General features: G+C 39.5%; 1 protein-coding gene across 1 annotated transcript in view; it reads right to left on the bottom strand.

Moving 5' to 3' along the window:
* Positions 1-25,163, bottom strand: part of LOC115047262 (protein shisa-8) — an 81,168-nt gene that overhangs the window by 42,070 nt on the left and 13,935 nt on the right. The window contains exon 2 of the mRNA XM_029508070.1: positions 2,603-2,718. Within this exon, the coding sequence (XP_029363930.1) occupies positions 2,603-2,718 (116 nt within the window). The remainder of the gene's footprint in view (positions 1-2,602; positions 2,719-25,163) is intronic.

Raw genomic sequence — 25,163 nt, 5'->3', positions numbered from 1 at the left:
GTGGTATGACCTCCTTACTTCCCCTTTTCTTTCAGTCTCTTCTGCCTTTCTGTCAAATATTCTAGTCTCAGGATTTACACCTTATCAATTTCAGTCCTTAGTTCATCTCTTACATGGTATTTATAATATGTCTTATAAGGGCAGGGGAGAAAAGAAGAAGAGATTAAGGCTGATCATTCCCTTTTCAGAGAGGCAACATGAGGATTTGACTGCTGCCTTCATTAGGGAAAGAGTTCAGAATTTTTTCAGTGTATTTTTGTCCTAATCAGCTGCTGTCATGCCTCTCACAGCTCCTCTTCTTTTGCAGCTACAGCTTATTGCAAGTCACAGTGCACCTAGATTATATATATATATATATATATATATATATATATATATAGGAGTCAGGGGAACACAACAGTGATCTGGTGTCTTCCACAATGAACTATGAATGTCGTCATCAAGTTTTGAACAAATCCATCAAAAGGGATGTGAAGATATTACAAAGCAGGTTAAACCTTTCTCCAGCTGGTGTAGCTAGCTGAAATTTTTAGGAATCACCGAAGTCCTTTGGATTCAACATCTGAGCACCATGAATATTCCTACTAATTTTCATGCCAATCAACACAGTAATTACTGTTTTACTCCAAAGAAAAAAATTCATCTCATGGTGGCAAAAGAGGAACAGTCACGAATCTCCAAAACCTGAGTGTTTGTAAAATTTCCATCCAAGAGTTAGGGCTAATCAAAGCAATTTACCAGCCACACAGTCAGACCACTTCACTCTACTGCAGCTTGAAACTGTAACAATACAGAATCTATTCCTATCTTTTTTTCTGTTGATCAACACACGCACACACTTTCTCCTCTTTATGGCTGCCTTGTTTATTCTCTCTCAATGGTCCTTCTGTTATTTCCTTGCTTGTCTTGCTTTTTTTTTAATTCAAGTTTGCAGTTATGTTCATGTTTCTTGTTGATTTAGAGCTCAAGGAGGATCATCTCGCATATAATAACTATACACTGCAGAAAGGCTGATTAGATAATGAAGTGTAACAGTGAGAATACCTAGATAAAGCAATGTGAAAAAGCTGAGGGGCTGAGGGGGGTAGTGCAATTAGCCACTCAATGTGTGGATAAATGTAGCATATGTAATTTTGTGTGTTTGAGTGTGTCTGAGAGAGAGAGCAAGAGGTAGTGTTTGACAAACTTCAACAGCTGAATAATTTATTTCTGAACTATATGTGCAGATGTGATATCTCTGTTGGTATATTTTGATGGTAACTGATGCTACACAGCTTACGGGATATCTGCGGTTGTAGATCCGGTTGGTCTACAATAATGACATTTATCTAGCACACAGTAATATGTGTACCTGTCTACATATCTTTTCATCTGTGACAAGGACAAAATTGCAAGGCGACAGGGACCTTTAATCTTCAAAACACATCATTACTCGTGTAACAAATTAGCCCTCAAGAAAAATGTCAATGAATTTCATTCTCAAACCACAACAGAAGCACAAGGTCATTTTTTCTGTGTGTTCATGTATGTGTGTTCAGAAAAAAAAGGAGACAGATGGGTCACTCAGTGTTCCCCCTGTGGATTTGGAGCTGGAACACAGCTAATTACAGCTTAATTAAATATGACCTGTCTCTCCCCTCACCTCCTCGTCCATGGATGACACATGTGAGAGTCTGTGAGTTGTGTCAGTGAAAGTGTGAATGAGAGGAAGAAGAAGAGAAAGGGGAAAGGCACTGGTATAGAAACTTTGGGCTTCATGGTTTGATACCAACACCAAGGAGTGAATTAAAAGTATCCTGTGCATGGTGTATAAATGAAAAATATCTTTGGATGCAGGTCAAACCTCACTTTTCCTTGAGCTATATGCTCGTACTGTATACGTTTGCAGGATTATCTGATCCTTTCAGTTAATCACCATCCTAATGTCTAAATAGCTCTGCATTGGAAAGTTAAGACTGTCAAGATGGTGACTCGAACAAGCGCATGGGAAAAAACTGTGAAAATGTTTGAAAAACAAACAAACAAAAAAAAAAAATTAAACGAAAAGGGAAAACTAGTTATCAAGCAGGGAAGCTTGCAGTGGTGAATAAATGATTAATTGGTAAAATGAACAGATAAACAGTTGAAATACAGTTATCTAAAGCTAATTGATAAGTAAATAATGAGCACATAGCGGAAACAGTTGTGTCAAAGGAACAGATTAGCAGTTGTAATATAATTAGCTAAGAGTATTAATTCACCTAAAATGAGCAAATAAAGCAGTTGAAATAGAGTTTGCTTCAAATTAAAAGTTTGACCAATCTGAGATACAATTGAACAATAATAATACAAAATGGAAGAATGGTTCGAGCACGTTGTGTCGTCTGAAACTAGAACCACCACTAACCTTAACTCTTCATATATTGAACCACAGCAACTATACAGTATTTAAAAGTAGAAAAAGTTTGGCGTTTTCATTTTGACCTTGATGTTTGTAGCAACCATGACTCTTTTCCTGATTTGTGGCACGACTGCAAATGCAAATGTTTGTGCCATTTCACACCGCCTTAGTTTGTTTAAACCAATGCTTGGCGACACACAGACACACATGCTGCAGACTGACCATTGTTGGAGCGCAGGGCCCTGGCAGAGATGCCGTTTGTCCCTATAGGATGATGAACTCCAGCTCCGTCGACCACTACTGCCTCCCCTGGCTGCTTCAAAAGCTCTGTCAGAGTCCTAGAGGGGGGAGAAAAAAAGATATTTACAGTATCCTGCATAGAAACTGCGACAAAGACAAGACTTCAAATCCTGAGGGCTCTCACAAGTGTAGCCATGTGAATCTACACATGAGAAGAAGAGTGCAGTGTCAGGCAGAAGGACAGAAGGAACAACTCAAAGACGGAGGACTGAAGGGAGAGTGTTAGAAATGTTGTGATGAGTTGACGACAGAGTGAGAAAGATGATAAAAGACGCACATATTCATGTGAGTATAATTTGAAAAAACCATTATTAAAAAATATCCAGAATTCCTCTTAAAAGTTTTACCTGAGCATAAAAACAAGACGGTTCCTGTCTATCAACACAAACCAAGACTGAAAACTCCCTGATGAAAGGTATGAGTCTCTGGGTGTTTGCGAACCGGGCACGTCAGTCATTTATAAAAAATAAAACAGCTTCTCCTTTTTCACATCTCTTATTGTTTGATGTCTTTGAACAACTTCTGATTCCTCTTCAAAACTGGAACACAGGCAGGATATGGCCCTTAGCATGTAGATTTAACTCTTCAGAATTACAAACCTGCAGCTGTAACCAAACCGGTTTTATTCTACTTGAATGTTTTAAAACATTTAGCCCAGTGTGGTTGGAGTTGGTTAACGCCAAAGTACAAGGTCATTGAAACTATCAAACAAGCAGAGAGTGCTACATGGTTAAACAAAAGACATTATTTAAAAAAGTCAACTAAAGCTGTTGGATAAATGGCTAAATTACAGCTAAAGATATTTGAGAAACTGTTTGCTAAAAGTAATGGATACACAGTTAAAAGATAACTGATAACGCAGATAAAGGCAAACAGCTGAAGTTGTTAGCTTCAAAACGCAAACAGTAATGGCCCATAGATGTCACAGTATTCACGAGGATGGGGCACTGATAGGACTATGGCTGAGACTGTCACTTGATACTCTGGAGTCCAACATTTTTTTGGTTTGTTTTATTCATTTTTTGTGTGCCATCTCAGACTCTGTGGTTCAGTGGTGTACCATTCATTACTGAAATTGTCAGGTTTGACCTTTTATTTTCAGAGACTGTTAAGTTGATATTTCAGTTGAAGTCTCTTATCTTACCTACAGGGTGGTAGAAAGCAAAGGTGGCTTTCATTTAAGCGGTACTTTCCGCCATGTTAATGTAATTTGTCTTGTACAAAGCTGCATCACTGCTGTGACCGATGGCAGTTTAATTGGTCCAGTAAATATCACTGATAGTGACCCGTAAATATCATTTGCCCTTTAAGAGTGTCGGCTACTAAATCCCCATTCCTCTATTTCTTTTTAATAAAGGTAAGCCAAATAAGAAAAATAAAATTCCGAAGCTAAAATAGCAACACATTCTGTATACTGAAGTTCATTAAAAGCGTCCTCTCATTTCCACTGCCAAGTGTCTAATTGGTTTTGTAACATTTCCTGTGTCTGAATGTATTTACAAGGACAAAAATAGGCTCACTATCCACTATGTGTCACCATTGGTGTGAAAATTATAGCAACATCGTCAACAAATCAGCTGTGACCATGAAGGCCGCCATCAAGAGACCCATGAATATTTACTCACTGTTAGTCTCACTGTTGAAACCTTGGCTCCACAAAGCAACAGAGCACTTGTCTTTTTATTAGCCTGCTGTGAAATGATTGCCTGTCGTCATGAGTGCAGTAAGCATAAAAGCATGAATGCCAGCACGATGTAATACAATCCAACAGTGTAGCACTGCAATAGGCACAAAGTATTTTGAACCTTGGTGAGTGTTGTAAACGTTTTGTTTTTGATTTTTGTTTTTTATGCAGCATAGCATGAGCTCTAAATGGGAAATGGCATATCATTGACGTTGCCATGATGACTTTTCACTCTTGGCCTCGTGCCTATGACTTCATCCTTAGAATGCCTATAACTCACAGCATAACAAGCAATTACTTAAAGGGGCGCAGGTTGTACATATCAAAATCAGTCTACTGATCTCGGAGGCTACAACTACATTATTGAAACAGCTGTTATGATGTCTTCTGTGACTCTGGAGCAGCTTTGTCAAATCAATGAGCTAAAGTCTGGAGGTGTGAAATTTAAAAGATGGGGGTATTCATCAGGGATGAAGCAGTCTTTTGTGTGAGTGAACAGTACTGCATGAAGTCAAAAGCATCAGTGAGGACAAATGAAACTGGTATTTCTTTCCTATCCCCTGAAATGCGTATCACTGCAAATGTGCCATTAGGCAGTCTTCAGCTGCTCCAGTGGAGCTGCACAGCCACATGCCGGTTGTCTGTGGTTGTACCAGGCTGCTCCCTGGTGTGATTGTGAAGCTGGGTGTCGCTGAAAAACTCTCAGCTCAGCAAAACCTCTCCTGGATAAATTAATGTTGGGAAAAAGTTAATTCGATATGGACTCCTGCTGGGATTAACCATTCCCTCTTGGCAAAAAACTGCAAAATCAAAAAGATCTGACAGACTAAATGAAACTTTTACAATTTCCACTGGGAAATTAGGGCAATGACATTTTTAATGGGACACGAAGAAACTATAAGCATTAAAGTGTTTCCATAAACTGAATAACAGGGACAGTATGTACTATAGAAACACATAAACTGTACCTGCGCATGTATCTTAATGGACCTTTGCATTTTCTACTTGCCAGCCAATCCATTTTCTCTCTTTCACCTCATTAATATCTGTCCATTTCCATCCCACCTCTTCATTTGTCATCCACCTGATGGTAATAAAGTAAGCTAAGGCTGTATCTCTGTCACTCTCTCGCCTCATTCCCACCCGCTCTGAGCCTCTTTCTGTTAACCACCACTCAAATTCTTATGAATGCTATTATTGAGCACCTGTTGTGCTCTGCAACCTCCATCTTCCTGGAAATATTTATTTTTCTTTCTTTCTTTCCTTTTCTCATCTCCTCTGTCTTATCTTCTCAACTTTCTGCATCTGACTTGACCCCCACCGCCCTCTCATGCCCCCTCCTGTTATCTCTCCCCCATGCATCACTTTCGTTGCCATGAGCCTTTTATCTTTGCTTGTATCGCCTCTTCAACCCTGCTACTCTGACTCTCTTCTCCTCTCATCCCTGTAATTCTGCCTCTCTTGCACTTCCATCGTTTTGTCTGGTCTGTCTCTCAGTCTATCACGCTTTGTCCCAAATATTTTCTTTCTTTCTTTCTCTCCGTCAGGAAACTGTCACAAAAACTATTCCAAATTGCAATATTAGCACTCAAAATGTCACAGATATCATATGATGAGAAACACATATTCAAACACTGACACACAAAGTAAATGAGAAAGTAGTTTTGGCATACATTTCAAACACTATATTACTTTCACCAGCTTTTCACCTGATTCTTCTGGGGTCAACTGTCATTATTGCTGCAGAGCTGTAGATCAAACATATTCTACCGTCACACTGAGCTGCATGAGCGAAGGCACAGCTCAATGCCTAACGTGTATGAAAAAAATACAACTTTAAGTTGCAGAGAAATTCAAATACTGTGTAAACCCACGATCAAAATAGCATCTAAATGCTGAGGAATAACTGGCCCTTTCATGATAAGGCAGTGAGTGTTGGCATGCAGAACTTCAAACAACACACAATCGCAAAGACATCAGAACAGAGGATGAGGACAGCAAGTGCATGACACTAGAAGAGATACGATACATGTGATGATACCTACTACAGTCTATCAGCGATCAGGTTCAGATGTTGTCATATCTAAATCTAGAAATGGTACACACATGGCGTGGTCTATATGCGCAAAATATGCTCTTTAATTAGAGCTCATTTTTGAAAAGATTGTGTCTTCAGATGAGCTTCATTAAGGCAGAGAAAATAAACTGATGATGAAGAGGGAGTTTGTTACCCTGGTGGTTAGCAGTGTGACTCATCAGTTTTGAAACAAAAAAATTATACCAGAAAGAATGTTGTGATATGATAATCCTGGATTGTGTTGACCCATTAATCCACCTCAACCGCTTCACAATGCAAACTTGGTTGCATCGCATCACCCCAGTATGACAATGATTCCAGTGTGCTGCCCAAGCCACTTATTGGCGTGCTGTTTACTGGCTGACAATTTCATTTTGCTTTGTCAATATGACAAATCAGGAAAATCCCTCACTATTAAATCTTCTGTTGGTCTCTCACTTTTGCATTCACATAAGGTCATTGGACAATCCTCATTTCTAGTTAGATCACTAAAAGATGGATATCCCCTGTAATGCAAGGCAGGATGTGAATAAAAGCTAATGTTCAGCCCGTGCTCTCAAACAAAAACTACTTAGCTGAAGGCAGTAAATATCCACCACAAAGGGGTTTTATTCCTGTGAGGATTGGTGGAAGACTCAAAAACTTCAACAAAGTATCTCTGGGCAGTTTTAAGGCTTAAGGTAACACATGTTCAATTTCATCCCAAAGGAGACTTGCGAAACACTGCAGACCAGAAAAACTAAAAACACTACAAGCCACTTGTTGTATCCCCAAAATCTGGGGGATTCATCTTTATTTTCCCCTCTAATAATAAAAACAGACTAAAGCAGAAGGGAAAGTTGCATATAATATATAAATATACTCACATTTATGTGTATTTATGAATTGCTTGTATGCTCGCTGACTGTCCTTTGCAAAACCATCAGGAAGATAAGGTGCATAGACTAAGTTGAAAGTTTGTATCTCTGACGGATTTAGTTTGAGCTAATGGAGCCTGGAATTTGTGCAGCACAGTTTTCTGTGTTTAATACTTGGGATTATGTCTGACCAATCACGGCACAGCAACCACAATTGTAAATGATGTCATTATTGTATGTTTTTCATTGATAATTTAGCTTTACTGTGTAGTTCATCTCTTCCTAATGTACTCTGTCATTGTGAACATGGCCAGATGAAATAACAAGTGAAATAATTGGATTAGAAACTGGTTTTTATTTGTTTGATAAACTGCAGATGTTCCTGAAATAACACATCCAACACATTAACATTTAGCTGTCCTAAAATAGCTGCTATCCATGACAACATGGAAAAATCATGAGAGCAATTAAAATGTCTGCTGCCATAGCTAGTTGCCAACTTGTTTGTGCATTCAGTCTTCTACATGAAAGTTAGTTTTCGAAATGCTAATTGAGGAAGTGGATTGTGTCAGATTTTTATTTATTTATTTTTCTTTAACTTTTATTTAGCCAGGCAGGTTGCTTGAGATCAGATGATCTCTTTTACGAGCAAGACCTGGCCAAAACGGCAAAATTTGACACTTTGGCCTTAAAATACGGAAACCAAACAGCTCCATCCATAGTTTGCATTTGTTTATGTAGCGCAACCTTGCAGTGATGCAGCCCTGCTTGTATGACTAAATCTGCACTTTTGTTTTCAATTGTCAAAGACTGTTTCAAGCTAAAAATAGAGCGAGAAAAACACCCAACGGTCATGCAATAAGACATTCAGTATTGTTATTCACACACACATGAACAAATACGCCAACACATTTACTCCCCTGGGTCTATAACAGTATTTTGGAGCTGAATCACTCTTTGCTGTCACAGCAGGTTAGTTTACATTACAAGGCACCCCACAGATGCTTCTCGGGGCCTGTAACTTAGCATGGACCTGAGCATACAACCTTGGTGTTTTCAAGCCTTGATTGCGTATTCATGCGTCCGTGCTGCGGTTTGCCACCTACAGTTGTGCCACCTGACCAACCCACATCAACACAAAAATACAGATCCTACCGAAGCATCTTGCTCAGGCCGACACACACAGCTGCCAGACCCCCTACCTACAGCTGTGCCCGGAGGGGATTAATTGATACCTGGCAGATGTGACTCACCCTTTTATTCTCATGGGTGGTAATTTACAGAGGTTACAGTGGGTGGGGAACTGCTGGGGTATGTGTGCTGCGATCAGTGAAAAAATACAATGGGTTAGGGGAGGTGAACTACAAAATGAGAGACTGAGCAAGGCAGAATGGAGGTTGTAAGAGAGTTTATGACCATGCAAGGGCTGTTTTCTCTCATTCCCTTTTTTCTACGTATTTTGCTATTAATTGAAGAGAACAAAAAACAGCAATAAAATATGACCAAAGAGCCCCGCTGGTTGCAATGAGCAGTTCAGCAGCTTTTGGGAGGTGTGTGCTCATTGTGTCAATCAAATTACGATGAAGTTCACAGTTATTGTTTTTTTCAGAACTGTTGCCTCCTACTGAGCTTTTTGAGCCATTGTAAAGAAGAGAAGATAGAGATGTGTGTGTCTGTGTGTGTGTGCGTGTGTGTGTGTGTGTGTGTGTCTGTTTATTTATCTTTCTAGCCCTCCTTCTGTTTGTCTTGTGGTGCTATGATATGACAGAGCCAACATTTGGAAGTCTCCCTTGATCAGTGACTCACTGCATTTCATCCCACCACTACTGTCAGAAGGAGGCCACACACACACGCACACACACACACACGGCCAGATCACCACACATTGATAGCAGGCTAAATGGACACTGTAGAGGCACAAGTGATGGCATGTATTGTCTCAGAGGGGGTCTGATACACCAGTCCCTCTGACACATCAACACATGCACATACACACACACACAGCAGACATGCAGATATGCTGTAGCTGCCAGATAGTGCACCCTTGTAGGCTTGGTACAGAGCCTGGATCTGTCTCCCACCCTGCCATGCTCCTATTAGAGCTGACAGCTGCCAAATAATGTCCCTTGGCATGGCTGACTGCCTGGCATGCCAGGGCCAGTTTTTTTTTTTTCATGCATAGAGTCAAATTGTGTGTGATTCTATGTGTATAAACTCACAGTGGAAAAAAAGAATTCCAAAAGATTTTATATCATTTGGAACATAATAGTGTCTTAATTTTGGTAAGTAAATATACCAAGGTCACAGACAACATCACTGAAATGGTTCAAATGGCTTAGCAAAAGTCAATTTTTCTTGCAGAGGAGGTCACATCATTCCACCTTGGCTGCAAAGCACATATAATACTAGGAATAACAACAATACTAGGAAGAGACTTTAGCTGCTGGGTGAAGATGGGTCAAAAGGTATTTCTAGCATTCTGAGTCAACTGTAGATAAAAGCGGTAGACAACAGCAGATTGATGCAATAGTGCGCGATGCAATTTGAAGATATTCAACAATACAACAATGTAATATTTTTGTACTTAAACAATAATGTTTAAAATGTCTGATTGGGAAAAGTACGTATTTTAGAAAGAATTTGAATATCTCTTGCAACAGTTAAAATAGTGTTCTTCCTATGCTTATAAATTATCTGAGACCTGTTGTATTTGTGAAATATTAGGTTTGAACCCAGGTTTTTATGCTCCTGAGATGGTATGTATATTCTGCTGTCCAACTATGTTGGAAATGAATTCTTTCAAAGGGCTACGCTTGAAGGGATTATAGAAAGGCAGCTGGGGTAAGATATAATATTGTAAATATGAGGATAATGGGATATAATAATACAGTCTGTGGAAGTCATTTGTATGTTGCACTTTGTTGTTTCAATGAAAAAAGAATGAATGTCAAGTGTCAAAAAATGAAAAACACTGATTAATTTGAGACCAGCACAGAGCTGGATCATAAGTTACAGAGGCAGTTGGACAGAGACCCTCACAATCTAACATCTGAGAGGTGGCAGGGAACCAGCTACTGAGGCTGATATGATTTCCCAGTCATCAAAGTTTCTGATTATTTTACTATTGCTGTATGTATCCTTTCAGCTATTATGCAATGTAAAAAGAATAATAATAATAAAAAACAAAAACATGGATAAAGCCCTAATAAGGCAACTAAATGAAAAAAAAAAAAAAAATCTAGGCTAGAATGCTGGAAGAGGCTTGAACCAGTTCCTGGCAGGATTTCAGTACTGAAGCTGTAGCTCTGCTAAGGATGATGTCACAGAAAAATACCATATGTCAACCTCTGAGTCACTGCCTGCACTCATTATTTTGGGCCGTCTCTATTTTAGAAACAACAAAACAGACACACACACACACAGACATACACAGACATGCACAGAGAGATTCATTCTCCTCAAGGGATTTGTTCTCAAACGTTCATCAGTGTGACGCACATATAATCCATGCATGAATACACCTGCACACACATTCACACACATTTGTCAACAGGATATCTATCAACCTGACCACATTCTGACATTATCAATGACATAAAGGTAGTCAGAACCATCATCCATCATTACACTGAGATTAATGAGAAGTTATTGATCCATTTAATCAGATGTTTATTATGGTCCAAAGTGCATGAGCCACTTATTGGGACAGTCTGTAGGGGAGGTCTTTATAATATGGGTCTTGTCCTCACGCTACCAAAATTATGACTTTGATAGCTCTTCTTTGTCTTCATATGCATGTTTGGACATGAAATTAAATTTGCACTATGGTCAGGAAGTGTGCTTTATAATAATGTATAAAATAATCTATAATAGGGGCAGCACGGTGGTGTAGTAGCTAGCGCTGTCACCCCACAATAAGAAGGTCGGGTTCGGATCCTGGCCTGGGTCGTTTCTGTGCGGAGTTCTTCTCCCTGTTGTCTGCGTACGTTTCCTCCAGTTTCCTCCCACTGTCCAAAGACATGCATGTGTAGGTTAACTGGTGACTCTAACTAGTCCGTAGGTCTGAATGCGAGCGTGAGTGGTTGTAGGTCTGTGTGTGTCTTTGTGTGTTGGCCGCCTCTCGCCTGGAACGTTGGCTGGGATTGGCTACAGCACCCCACAACCCGGAAATGGAAAAGCGGTAGAAGATGGATGGATGGGATAATCTATAATAATTAGTCACATAGAATATCTGCCCAACTGTCTGCTTACTGATGGAGACTGATACCACACAAAAACCTCAGGCTTTTAGGACACTCAAAATACTTATTTTTAAATATTTTTAAATGAATTATGCTGAATAAATAAGTGAGCCCTCTTTCATTGCTTCAGCTTGTTGTGCAGCACACATCAAATAACATAATACCATTATTCAAATAATTAAAAAATGTCTGGACACTGGTATAGGACAAAGCTTAATTAAAGCCTGTTCAGACTGATAGCTAAGTGAAATAATACCATTTCTTTTGTGTGGCTGCCTTGTTGACATGGTTACTGTCAGTAGGACTGCTCACATTTGTAGCCACACCTCTCTTTTTGTCAATATAAAAGCTAAAGCTTGCATATGACAAAAAACCCCACAAAAACAAACAAAGAGTTTGCTTGTGTACTTGGGCTGCATAGAGTTTAAACAGGGCACAACACACACAAACTGCACAGTGCTGAATCACCGCAACTCAATGGAACTTTTAAATCAAAACACTGCCACTTTTACAGTACAGCTGCTAATGAAATGAAACACAGTATCATTTTAACAGCAGGGCATTGCAATACCTTTCCTGTATAGGTGTAAATCTAGTCAAGACATTAATGATTCATTGAATACAAGTATTCAATCATCTGTGCACCATGACAGGCTCTACTAAATGTTAACGGGCAATGGACTAAAAAATGAAGTGACCTTGGATTACTACTGCAGGCACCGCAACATGGTACTGGTGTGATTGTCATTCACCCAGGGAGCAGTTTCTATTCAAGAGCACACAATTCAAAGATCATGACAGGATGAGTGACAAATTTCAAACCGTGCGCATTCTTGATGCAGTTTGTATGCACACCAGGATGTGGCAGCTCTGCATCTCCCAGATGGGTGCTATTTGTGGTTGAGGGGATGCAGCTGGTCAGCCAGCAGTGTCATCCCTCAATGGGCATGCTATGAGATGCCCCACTTGAACTTCAAATATTTTCAAGAATGCAATTATAAAATTCCACTCCGATCATTTTCAATTTCTTTTCAATGGATATTGAAGATGTGGGAGTGAGAGATGAGGATGCAACCAATATACTTAATTTGACATATTTCTTCGGATGTCACAGCCACATGGGAATGGCCGTTTGGCCAGTGATTTAATGCGATACATGTAAACTAAATAGTCTCAACCACAGCACATCCATAAAGTCCCAAAGTCTATGATTCCTGGGCCACTTTTATATTCATTCAGTCTTTTTTAAGTCCAGATAAATTCACCTTTCACAGCCACGTTTCATCATTTTCCCCTGTGCGAAGGTGCACTGTCGTTTATATGTTCAATCCTCTTGAAAAACTCTTTGAGAGGTTTTTACATTTTATATTTTACTTTTTAAGGTACTTGTTCAAAGTTTTTGAGATGTTGTTCCTTTGCTGTAAGGGTCCTCTCCAACATTGAACTCTGAACTTGTTATTGTCAGAGGTTTGTTGCATACTGCCTGATTATTGAGTTTACATAATAACCCTTGTAATCTATTGGACCATCCATACTTTAGACTTGATGGACAGAATATACACAATGGACTCTTTTCACATTATCCAAAATCTGTTACTGTGTGTGACACACTTGCTGAAAGGAGATGGCCACTCAGCAACTCAGGGATTGCTGAAAAGTGAATTGAGTGAGAGTAATTGGACTACAAATGCAGGAGATGCTGAGCAAACAAGGGTAGAAAGGTGAATATTAACATTGCAGATGTGGGTGAGCAGGTGCCATTATAAAGTCATTGTTGGATAACAGATCATCTGGTCAGTGTCGGGACAGTTTGGGATATTAGCTCATGGTGGCAGCAAGAATTCTACATTTTACATTACTCTTGGGAAGGATAGGCTCATCTCCAGTATGCTTCTAATGACCTCCAGTTATTCTGTTTTGACTGTCGTGCCATTCACATTCATCATCATCTCATATGCAGACACTGGATTCCTCATTATCAGTAGCCTCAGGGACATTTACAGAGCTGTCATCAAAACAAGTTTTAGCCCACACCTGTAAATATCTATTCATATTCAAACCACACGTCATCCACCACACCACTCATTCAAGGTTCTGATGTTGCCCTGTTGGATTCTGTATAAAGCAAAAACAATTATCAAGGCTCTAGAGCTAACACTGTACCCAACGGCTGTGTCGGTGTGACTGCCAGCTCTCCCTTTCACTCTCTACGTATGAAGGTTATTAATATATATAATCTCTAAGTTCTCAAAGTTTCATTATACATATATATATATATATATAGATGCAGCTGACACATTGAACTGAAATTATGTTTTAGTAACTGTCAGCACCAGCAGGTCTCCACAAGTGAAAAATAAGCAATGAATCTTAAGCTCACACCACACTGCTGGTCTGTGGTCTGGTGAGAAACCTGGTAAAACCATAAAATACATAACAAGAAATAACCCTTTAGCCTACAAAGCTTTTTAACTGCATCAATAACAGAGTATACAACGCACCAATCAATCCTACTCATAAAGAATGGGATAATGTACCTGCGAAAGTGCCACAAATGAAAATGAATAAAAAATGACATGACTCAATAAATTGAAATTATTATTCAAAAATGTATTAATAATTTCAGTCATTAAACTTTTATTCTTAATCCTAATAGTTGTCAAGCATAAAGTTAACTGACCACAGTTAAATAAATCAGTCACAGTGCAAACAGGCTGTATGGAAATTCCTTTACATTTACGCAAAATCCTCTTCTCTTTGATTTGAACTTTTCACACACTGTCACTTGAGTTTGTTTGTAGCGTCATTCTACAATAGCATCACATGCAGAAGCAGGCCATCAAAGTGATTTAACCAATGGTGAAACCAGCCATGTCAAGCCCTCTCTTATCACTAACAACACTGGATAGAACTCATGTCAGTCAAACATTTGTTTATTTTGACCATGATCTTTTGATTATACTGCTAAACAGCTTGTTTAGTAAAACTGCTCTCACAATATTTTCAAAATCTGCCATATGTATTCAAAAGCAGCCCAGTTTCAATCTGCCCCAACCCAATGCTGTTCCCCTGAGCCTACTTAATCAAAAGAAGCCCAATCTGGCAACACCAATAACCACAAAATGTTTTGCAGTCACAATGTGCTCCCATCCAGATTCAGATAAGGATTTAAGCGAACCAGTTCCTGATCAACGAGCCGAGGCTCACAGTGATGGACATGTTGGAGGATGAGGCGGATTTAAGTGAGTCTTGATATAACACAGAATATAACACTGTTACAGAGTTGAATCAGGATCAGTCATTGCTTTATCTAAATGCTCCTCAACATTAAAAACAATGTACACTTGTAGCATAGTGGCTGCGTGGCCATAAGAAATTGATGAGTAACCAAAGACAAAAAAGTCAACAGACCCTTGTATAGAGAGAGTAGAACATTGGTGTTGTCTGTCCTAAGTGCTTATCCTAGAGGCTGCTGTAGCAGCAGTGTGGAGTTAACATTGTGTTTTGGACTAGGTACCACATACACCCCTAGAGGCATTCACTGAATACCAAAGATTCAGCAAACGTCTTACACGGCTGCTGTATTGCTCACAAAACACCTCTTGACGCAGTACAATGAATTTGATGCAATGCAATCTAACAGAACAGAGAGCAACAACGCAACAATTTTTGCAATGCAGTGCAACAGAAGTGGGGACAGGAGTCACCCTGTGTTTAGCTCATGACACATTCATACATGCAGAGATATTCCATTCACACCACATTCAACTCAAAGTGCAGCACAAACACAGACATCAAAGCTGTGTGCAATATGTAGTGTGTCACAGGGTTTACACACACACCTCTACAGAGAGCGCGAGGACACTGACTACCAGTATAATATTAAATGAGTCACAGTTCTGCTTATTTCATGAAAATCAAACATGCACGCACACTAACACACAAGCGCATGGATAGAAAGGCTGAGCTTTTATCTTTTCCCCTCACTTGACTGAGTGGGCACCTAAAGGGTGGGTCACGTCAATGACTCTAATCTATCAACCTGTCTGCCTTGACTACTGCTAATTCCACTCACACACACGCACCTTTCCCTTTCCCTCTGTCTCTGTACTTGCAACCTCTTCAGTCTTTCAAACTGTGTATCCTTCCTCATCATCTTTCTTCACACTTGGGGGTTTTCCTCAGTCTCTTTTTCTCCCATTTCATGAAACGATTTAATGAACTTTCACTTTAATGTAAGAGCTTTCTTTGCCATTGCCTTTCTTCTATTTGATAAATTTACTTCGGTGTTTCTGGCATTAAAACATCTGCCTCCCTTCTTTAGCTTTCTTGCTTAAAAAATCCACCTGATCCAACATTCAGTCAGTTCCCACACATAAGCACATTGGCATGTATGAACAAAGAACAGGGAAGTGGGGAGGAAACATCAGAGACATAAGAAACGGAAGGATAGGTTAATGGAGTAGTGGTATGAAAAATTAACTTGCTCAGGTCTCTCTTTTGATAAAATCTCTTTCACCGGTTAATCAGAATTACAAGCTTTCCTTTTTGCTCAAATTCACTCTTTCTCTCTTTCCATCCTGCCTGTTTTACTCTCTAGTCAGCCTGTTTCTCTTTTAATGGCTCTAACTCTGACAACTATCTTCCCATCCCTCCATTTCTCACCCTTACTTCATCTCCATCATTCTGTCTTCATCTCCCATTCTCTATTTTTTTTTTAGTCTATTGGTCTCTCCTTATCTCTGCTGCCTCCTGACTGACTGCCTCTCTCCCTCTCTCATCCTCCCTGTTACGTGTGCTGTTTAGCTGCACTTAGCTTCACCTGTCAGCTCAGATCAGGGCTCTGGAGCAGCAACATGACAAACTGCCCTCTGATTCACTTACACACACACACACACACACACACACACACTTGTAGCAGCCCCCCCCACACACTTACGCTCACAGAGCTTATTGCTTTGTGTTGATGCACAGGCACAGCTGTAGCTTGCAGTCACCTACAGGCTTGTCTTTGTATAAACATTTCCAAGGAATATACGAGGAATATACTGGGTTTCTAGTTCATGGCCTCCTGCTCAGCATATCAGTATTAGATGTGAAAACAAACACCATTGTGTCGGCTTGATCAAGTCAGTGAATATAAGGCAAATGACAGCGGACTGTAGAGATACCATGCAACAGATCTATGGTTGAAAGCCAGGTATAACAAATGATATGTGGCTAATCATTTTGGATTCTTGGTTAGGAATGGAAGGGACTGAAATTAAAAGAATGTGAATGTGAAAAGCTATTTATTTTTCACACTTTACCTTCTATGATAAGATGAAAACACGTTCCTTGAAAGTCTCATTAATAGAAGTGCAATAAGCACAACCTACTAGAACATACTGATCTGCTGGTGAGTGACTGACAAAAACCAACAGTTAGCACATATTTAAATTATGGTATGCAACTCATTATCCCAAGTTGACCCCATGATTTTCAAACATAGAGAAATTATTTCTTTTATCACAGTCACAGGCCATGTCCCCGTTCAGTTGCATCATTTCTTTTGCACGGCAAACATGCAGTGATGTGTCACAGATTTCAGTGAAAAAGTACAAGAGGAAGTTGGAAGACTGCAGACACTACTGGCTACTACCCACTTCTTCCATCGTGTCATATTGGTTGCTTTTCAAGGTTCGCAATTATTTATCACCTGCATGTTCTGAAGAGCAACCCATAATGTGAACACTCTTAACAGCAGAACCCTTCATGAAAAGCCAGGACTACACATGGATGCGGAGGTTGCTTGTGTTCTCCTGGACAAGTACACTCCCATTTGGCTGATTTCTTTTTTTTTTTTCCTTGGATATCAAATTCCCATGATACACTTCTGTGCTGTGCTCGCTCAACCACATGTTGTTCTCCCCCACCCTCTCAGCAAAACAGGTCAGGCAGACGTATGTAGGGAGAATGAGCATTGATTGGTGGTCTGTGAAAGGTTCCTATAGCTCTGGGAGAAAAGACGGCCCATAAATCCACTTAATGACTGGAGATATTAGCATGAGCTAAGCCGCTGGGATGCTCATCACTTAAGAGATGGATGGAGGGGAATATACACACAGGCAGTGGGGACATAAACCACAGGCTCAGTGCATTGTTATACAGTGGGTACGGAAAGTATTCAGACCCCCTTAAATTCTTCTTTTTGCCAATTTATTAAAGAGCGAAGTATTCAGACGCTTTGCTGTGACACTGGTGCTGTCCGTTTTTTCGGATCATCCTTGAGATGGTTCTACACCTTCATTGGAGTCCAGCTGTGTTTATCACATCACACACCTATCTATATGAGGCCTTACAGCTCACAGTGCACGTCAGAGCAAATCAGGATCATGAGGTCAAAGGAACTGCCTGAAGAGCTGCAGTGAGGGGAGAAGGCCCAATGGAAGCCTCTCCTTAGTGCAAGATACATGAAACCCTGCATAGAGTTTGCCAAATAACACATGAAGGACTCCCAGACTATGAGAAATAAGATTCTCTGTGCTAATGAGAATTTTTGGGCTTAATTCTGTGCGGTGTGTGAAGAAAAGCAGGCACTGCTCATCACCTGCCCAATACAGTCCCAACAGTGACGCATGGTGGTGGCAGCATCATCCTGTGGGAGTGTTTTTCAGCTGCAGGGACAGGACCAGTGGTTGAAACTGAAGGAGAGATGAATGCAGCCAAGTACAGACATATCCTGGACAAAAACCTTTTCTCAGGAACTCACACTGGGCTCACCTTCCAACAGGACAACGACTCTGAGCACACAGCTAAAATAAAAAAGGAGTGGCTTCAAAACGACTCCATGTCTGTTCTTGAAATGGCTGTCCAACAACAATTGCCATCCAACCTGACAGAACTGGAGAGGATCCCCAAATCCAGGCGTGAAAAACTTGCTGCATTATTCCCCAGAAGAATAGCTGTATTAGGTCAAAAGGGTGCTCCTACTCAATACTGAGCAAGGGTATGAATACTTATGGCCATGCAATGTTTCAGTTTTTGTTTGTTAATAAATTTGCAAAAATGTCTACAATTGTGTGAGGTTTTTTATTTTTATTTTTTTGTCAATATGGAGTTCTGCGTACATTAATGAGGAAAAAAATGTACTATTTTAGCAAATGACTGCAATATAAAAATGTGACGGGGTCTGAATACTTTCCATGCCCACTGTATGTTTATGATATAATACAGATTAATGCTCAGACATGTGAAATTAAGACTATTTTGTAGATCAAGGACTGCCTGTCTGCTATTTCTCACAATGAACTGGCTGCTATATGGATCTACTGTAATGTATTACCAAACAATAACTTTGATTTTGGTTGAGTTTGAATACAACATGCAAAACCTCTCATCTACACACGCGGACATGCTGCATGCACAGGACAGAGATGACAAAGTTGAGGGTTGGGACAGCACCAGGAAGCAGCAGCTTGTCACTATGCTTTAAATTACAGGGTAAAAACTATATATTCCCAGTCCATCATTCCATAAAAGCTTGTTCCTGCTGACACTGAAGTGTGCGTGTGTGTGTGTGTGTGCGTGTGTGTGTGATGGAGAATGCTAGCTGTTTGTTTACTTTCTTATCTCTCAGAAGTGTTGGGGGGCTGTCAAAAGGGCAGAAATGCCTTTTAAACTCTCTCTCGCTTTCTTTTTTTAAAATATCTTCCATTCCCATAGATAGAAGAAAGAAGAGTGATGGGAAGAGAGGCTGGAGAGGCAGTTTCACTTTTATTCAGTATGTTTACGTGCACACTAATCTTCCTCTTGGATAATGTCAGATATGTAAACAGCCTATTCCCTTTGGACATACACACTTTGGCATTTTTACAAATAAAGATGAAACACTTTAAATGCTATGTCACGGTCGAAATGTCAGACAGTATTACCATTTAAACTTTAATCACTTATCACTAATCACTTTAACTTTGCTCGATTGGTGTGGTTAATTACTTTGGTTAATTTGACTCTCATCAGGATCTGTATGACACCAACCAGCAACTGTCTCCCAGACGCATGTCGGTAAGCGATGTGAGTTTGCTGTGTGTCAGTCAAAACATGGCGAAGGCAGTGACGGAACTCCTCCACAGCCTCTCAGTGCTTTCACACCAAAGTCAGTGGGTATAAGCAAATCTCTTTTTAAAATGGAAGTAAAGCGATGGCATAAAGATGGCAGGGCAGAGAGAGTGGAGGCCTCCATGTCGCTTCAGTCTGTGATTGCATGTTCTTAAAACCTATTTCAGGGCTGCGGCTCCTTCTGTCACTGTCGGACCTGAACCCAGCGTCACTGTTGTGCTTCCAGTTGAACAGCAACATGCTGGACAGGTGATGGGTACAGGGACACGGTCTATGCTCTGGAAGACATTAATATATTTGGGGCGTCAGGAGTGGCCAAAAGTGGTTCCTTGTCCTCATCTATGAAACAGATGTACTGGTGGCAATTTTATTGCTTTAATATTTAAATGCAAATATTTGCTTTGTGAAATGACAGTTATATTATTACATCTAGAACATTTTCAAGGCATTTTACCAATAACATACAATACTGATAAGTGATGTTTATGTTTTGGTTTGGTTTTTTTACAGTTTAATTTCCACTTCCAAATTTTATATTTTGTGGAAAGAAACTTAATTTTATCAATTTCTAACTAATTTTTAGGGGGGGTAATTCTTTGGACAGGAAGAAAATACATTCAGAGTAAGTCTTAGCTAGGTTTCTATGCATCATACAGACAGCAACTAAACAAGAGTTTGCATATTTCCATTTCTCAACAGGTACAGGTTTAACCAAAACTTTTTCATATAAACACGACAAAACATCATCATATCTCTTGGCTTATTTTCCAAATATGATTACTATTGACTAAAAAGAAGCAGCTATATCTGCCTGCCTGTCTGTTATTCTTCTCTTGAGGCCTTTTAATAAGCTCGCCCCAAGTTTGGTTTTGCATTAACTGACAATGTCACACATATTATCATATACTAGGGCTGACACCTTTCATTTGGGATTTATTCCTGGACACCTTCAGCATGCTAACATCTTTATATATTCACAGATATTTTATTTCTAACCCAAATGTGTATCTGCTGTTAGTACAATAGAGCAGAAGTCAATAAGTTTCATCCTCTGGGGAACACAAATGTTGGGAAAAAAAAGTCTTGGCAATCAATTATATAAGCATGCTTCTGGCATGGCAAAAATGGACTGACCCCGAAATGTAACACTAAGAAATGTTTCGTAAGAAGGAAAACACATGGGCAATGCATGAAGACCTACTTGCATCTGATTTCCACACCTCAAGAAAAGATCAAATCTGTCTTTGATCCTTCGTTGTCACATCATTCCCCCCTTTTTCCTCCATTTGTGTCACTTTTCACTGTCAGTTGCCAAACGATGAACACGAATAACGTTGGAGAGTGCATATCTCCACCAAGGCCAAACAGTCCAATGCAAACAACAGCAAACCAGCCAAGAGACACGAGTGAAAAGAACCTACACTGTCATTAGGCTTTTAAATATTAGGTTTCTATTCTTGTAGTGTCTTGACAGAATATTAATACCTTCATGCAATGTGTGCGTGAGGTGACAATTTCAGCTGTTCCAGAAACTGCGTAACACCTATTTTGTCATACTGTGTTTTCCTACCACAATATGCATGCAGCACATACAGCGCTCCAACCACTCTTTTTAGATTTATCACACTGGTTTGTGCAAAAGTAGGAGGAGGAAGTACATGGCTGGAATGCAAATGTCTTTATACACTTTATACACCAATAAACACACTAAATGGTGGAGAGAGGAGAACACTGATGAAAAAACAACTGAATGAACAGACAAGGAACAACAGAAGTTAGAAAACAGGAGGAAATGAGAGTAAGGACTTAGACAGGAATAAGACAAAGACGTAAATCCAGTCATCATTTCGAGATCTATTTACTGTCTGGGAAGATGAAGATGGGTACAGTAATTTCATTGATGCTCTTTGCATTAAGAGCTAATTGCATTATTAATCTTCTCATTCATCTGTCCTTTTTTTCATTCTACATTGAAAAATATGTATCTGTATTTCAACTTTATAATTAAATGATTTGTATAGCATTTTTTTGGCATTTGGCATTTCATTTATACATGTAAGCGCAATAAATAAGTAAATTAAATATTCTTGTTATCTTTTAATTCATGTGCATGTTTTTTTTTTCTTCATCATCATGCCAGATTAATTTGCACTCATGGATTTTCAGTCCAATTACTTTTTCTAACAATAAAATTAAGTTAATCGCAACCTATTTAAAAATAGATTTACTTTTAAAAATTAGCAGGCAAACAAAGCAAAACTGTTTTAGCCAGCATCACCACTTCCTGCCTTGAATCTAAATGAAGGCATGGACTATCTTTATCTCTAACTTCATGCATAATGAAAAAGCCTGGAAATAAAAACATCTCCTGCGTCTTTGCTTATATGGACCTATCAGTCTGTCTCTTGTCCCTGTTCAGCTCCTGCTCTTTTCCTTTTGTGTCTCAGCTTATCTCTCTGTCACTTACACTAACCAACTCTTTGTCACATTTTCTTCTCACCCATCTCTTTGCTTTATCTCTGTGCCCTCTGTCTTCCCAAAGAGGAGCTCTGTTACTGATTTTCCCCAAACTCGCTCACTCTCACTCACTCTTCCCTTGTCCTGCATTATGCAACCATGTGCCTTTGTGCTCCACATTCATAAGGAGTGTAAGAACTCTGAACACAGCTGAATACTGGGAAACAGGGCTGGGTCTATTGGTAATGAGGATTGGTGGTAACCAGTGGCCTCACTCCATCAATGTGAAAGGTAGGAAGATGAGAATGAACAGTATTCATGAAGTGACTTTGTTCCCTGCAGTAATAGCTGAACCCAGACTGCTTTTTTTTTTTTTTTTCTCAAATCAACCCAGTAAAAGGTAAGCAGTCTAAATATTACAGTTTCTCACACCTGGGCGGATATCCTCAGTGCAGTTACCACTGCCAAGTTTTTCACAGTCGGGACTATCAGGGAGGTGATCATTATATGCTTCATCGTACCAACACAAACAGCTGTTGCTTCAGCAGTACCGGGTATAACACAAGCCTCATAGAGGCTTTTAAGGCACAACTATTTGCATCTGATGTTCAAAAACATCCAGGCTAGCTGCAAAACAGAAAAATGACCCTTCAACAACGTTGGTCATGTTGTTATTACCAAGTTTCATTTCCATGGTGCTCCATCATGCACATGATTTCAGAAACATCTTTTCCATTCAGAAGAGCATTTCCCTTTCCATTTTCCATTTAATTGAAATGGCTGACCACAGTGCAGTCTGTGTTCCATGTATGCGTTTTTTAGATTATGTTCCCTGTACAGCCATTCAGTCCTCCAGAGTTGGCCTTTTGGATATTTTCAGGCCTAGGCCTGCAGCATCAGCACATTTAATATCTCTGTTTGCAGCCCTTAGAGCAGCCTGTCGAAAGCAAAGGTCTGCTGATGATCAGTTAGAAGAGTCGTGTCTCAAATTAGCTGAGTTATCAGTTTAATTGGCTGCATATAGCGGCTTTGTGAGTTTCATTTTGGACAAGCAGCATTGTAGATGAAGAAATAAGTGCACAAGATGGTCTATATATATATACATATATATATATATATATATATATATGTATATATATATATATGGGTGGTCAGACACCAGTTTGGAGACAAAGTAATGGAGGAGGGAACGAGAGGAGGAAAGGGGAGCATGGAAGAAGAGTACAATGGGGATCAAGGTGATTGATTGAAAAACAGATGACTGGAAAGAGGTAGGAGGGAATGCATAAGAAGAGTTGTATTTTGACCATCATGGCTGTCATGTAGAGATGAGAAATATCAGTTCACCCCGTCAATTTCCATTGGCTCTGTGTTATTTCACGGCAACCCATGGGGAGTTTTATATTGTTTTCACTGCAGCTCAAGGGCAAGATATCAAAATCTCTTCTCCTCTCTCATTTGTCGCTCACTTCCTTGTCCATCTTTCTTTCTTCATGCTGACATTGAAATGTTGAAACAGCATCGGTATAATTAAAACACATATATCGACTACTTCACTGCTGCCAAATGTGAGTGTGCCCATGTTTGATGTGTGCATCTGTGTAGCACAATTCAAATTCAGACTCAGGGCAAGTGTCGACCATGATCTTGTTGCAAAAATTTTGAGTATGTTGACTTTTTAAATTGAATTTCAGTCACTTCAGTAAAAACCCTTAATTTGCCCCAGTCATGATTCAGGTAAAATACTGAATGTAGTACATGCTGTTGGCTCAACGAACGGCGCAGCCGCAACACAGTGGCTCCTCTGTACTATGATAGTGTCAACATAACTGCAGGGCTGAATCCTGATTGATTTTCACTATAGTTCAAACACTGTGTTATTAATCCTGAGTGCAAAGAACAAATACTGTCCGGTTCCGAAGAGATAGCAGAGATACAGTTTACGCTGTTGCTCCTTTGTGTCTTTTTATTTATTTTCATTCTTTTTTGTGTTGTCTATAGGTGTGAAAAAAGATTGGAATCACATCTCTTTTTTCTGATGTTTATATAATTTTATTTAGAAATTCAAAATGAAATTTTAAAGATGAAAGGATTCATATTTTTCAGTGCGTGATTATAATATTTTCTGAACCATGAGTTTAGCACTCCAACCCCTGTGTAGCTGAAGCAATGGAAAATGTAAACGTAAAGGAAGAAGTAGTTCAACCTGCCTCATGTTCTCTGAAGGCATATTTTATGGTAAAATTTGGATTTTATATCCTTGAGAGCAAGAAGGAGCTCAATCAAACCCATGTAAAGTACTAATTTATATATATATACAATTTCTACAGGACTTGTTGTGCAAGACAGCTAATTAAAAACTAATTAAATGATCTTTGTTATCTATTGACGTGTGTCAGGCATTGAGGGCAAGAAATCATTCCACCTTAAAAACAGAAAACATCCTTTCCTTCATCATTTGCTTCTCTGACAGGTTCTTTATTTGCGATGCATTCACGCAGAAACATGACAAAGTCAGCCTGTTACACTTGGACAGCTGCTGTAAATGAAAGATAGCTTAGCTACATTTTCATTGCTGAGTTTGACCCCGACCTACGCTGCAGCTTCTCCAGTGACTGAATGCTTGCAATTGCTAATTTCAGCTCAGTAAATGAAGTAATTACAAATACAACCTCTTCCTTCACCTGTAGATTAATATCATGATGATTATAGTCTGCTACACTCATGGCATTACTGAGCCGGAGTTTTGTCTTTTGTTGTCATATCCCAAACACAATGAAACCAGCTGCAACTTAACCGTGTGCATGCGGTCCACGTGTCTTAGTTGTGGCCTATTTAATCAAATAGGAATACTTTTCATATACAAAATACATGAAATATAAGCACTAATAGTGATTTCATATGATAACGTATAAAAAAAGCCATGCTTTCTAAAGCTGATCAGTTTTTCGCAATCAGCTGGTATCTGAGGGTAAACATATTGTGTTTCAACCCATCCCATAATGAAATCCAATGTACAGGACTAGGACAAGTTCAGAGTGTGGCACTGAAAACAGCAACACAGTTA

Source organism: Echeneis naucrates, chromosome 8 (assembly GCF_900963305.1).
Source record: "Echeneis naucrates chromosome 8, fEcheNa1.1, whole genome shotgun sequence".
Lineage (NCBI taxonomy): Eukaryota > Metazoa > Chordata > Actinopteri > Carangiformes > Echeneidae > Echeneis > Echeneis naucrates.
This window is presented reverse-complemented; position numbering and strand designations above follow the sequence as displayed.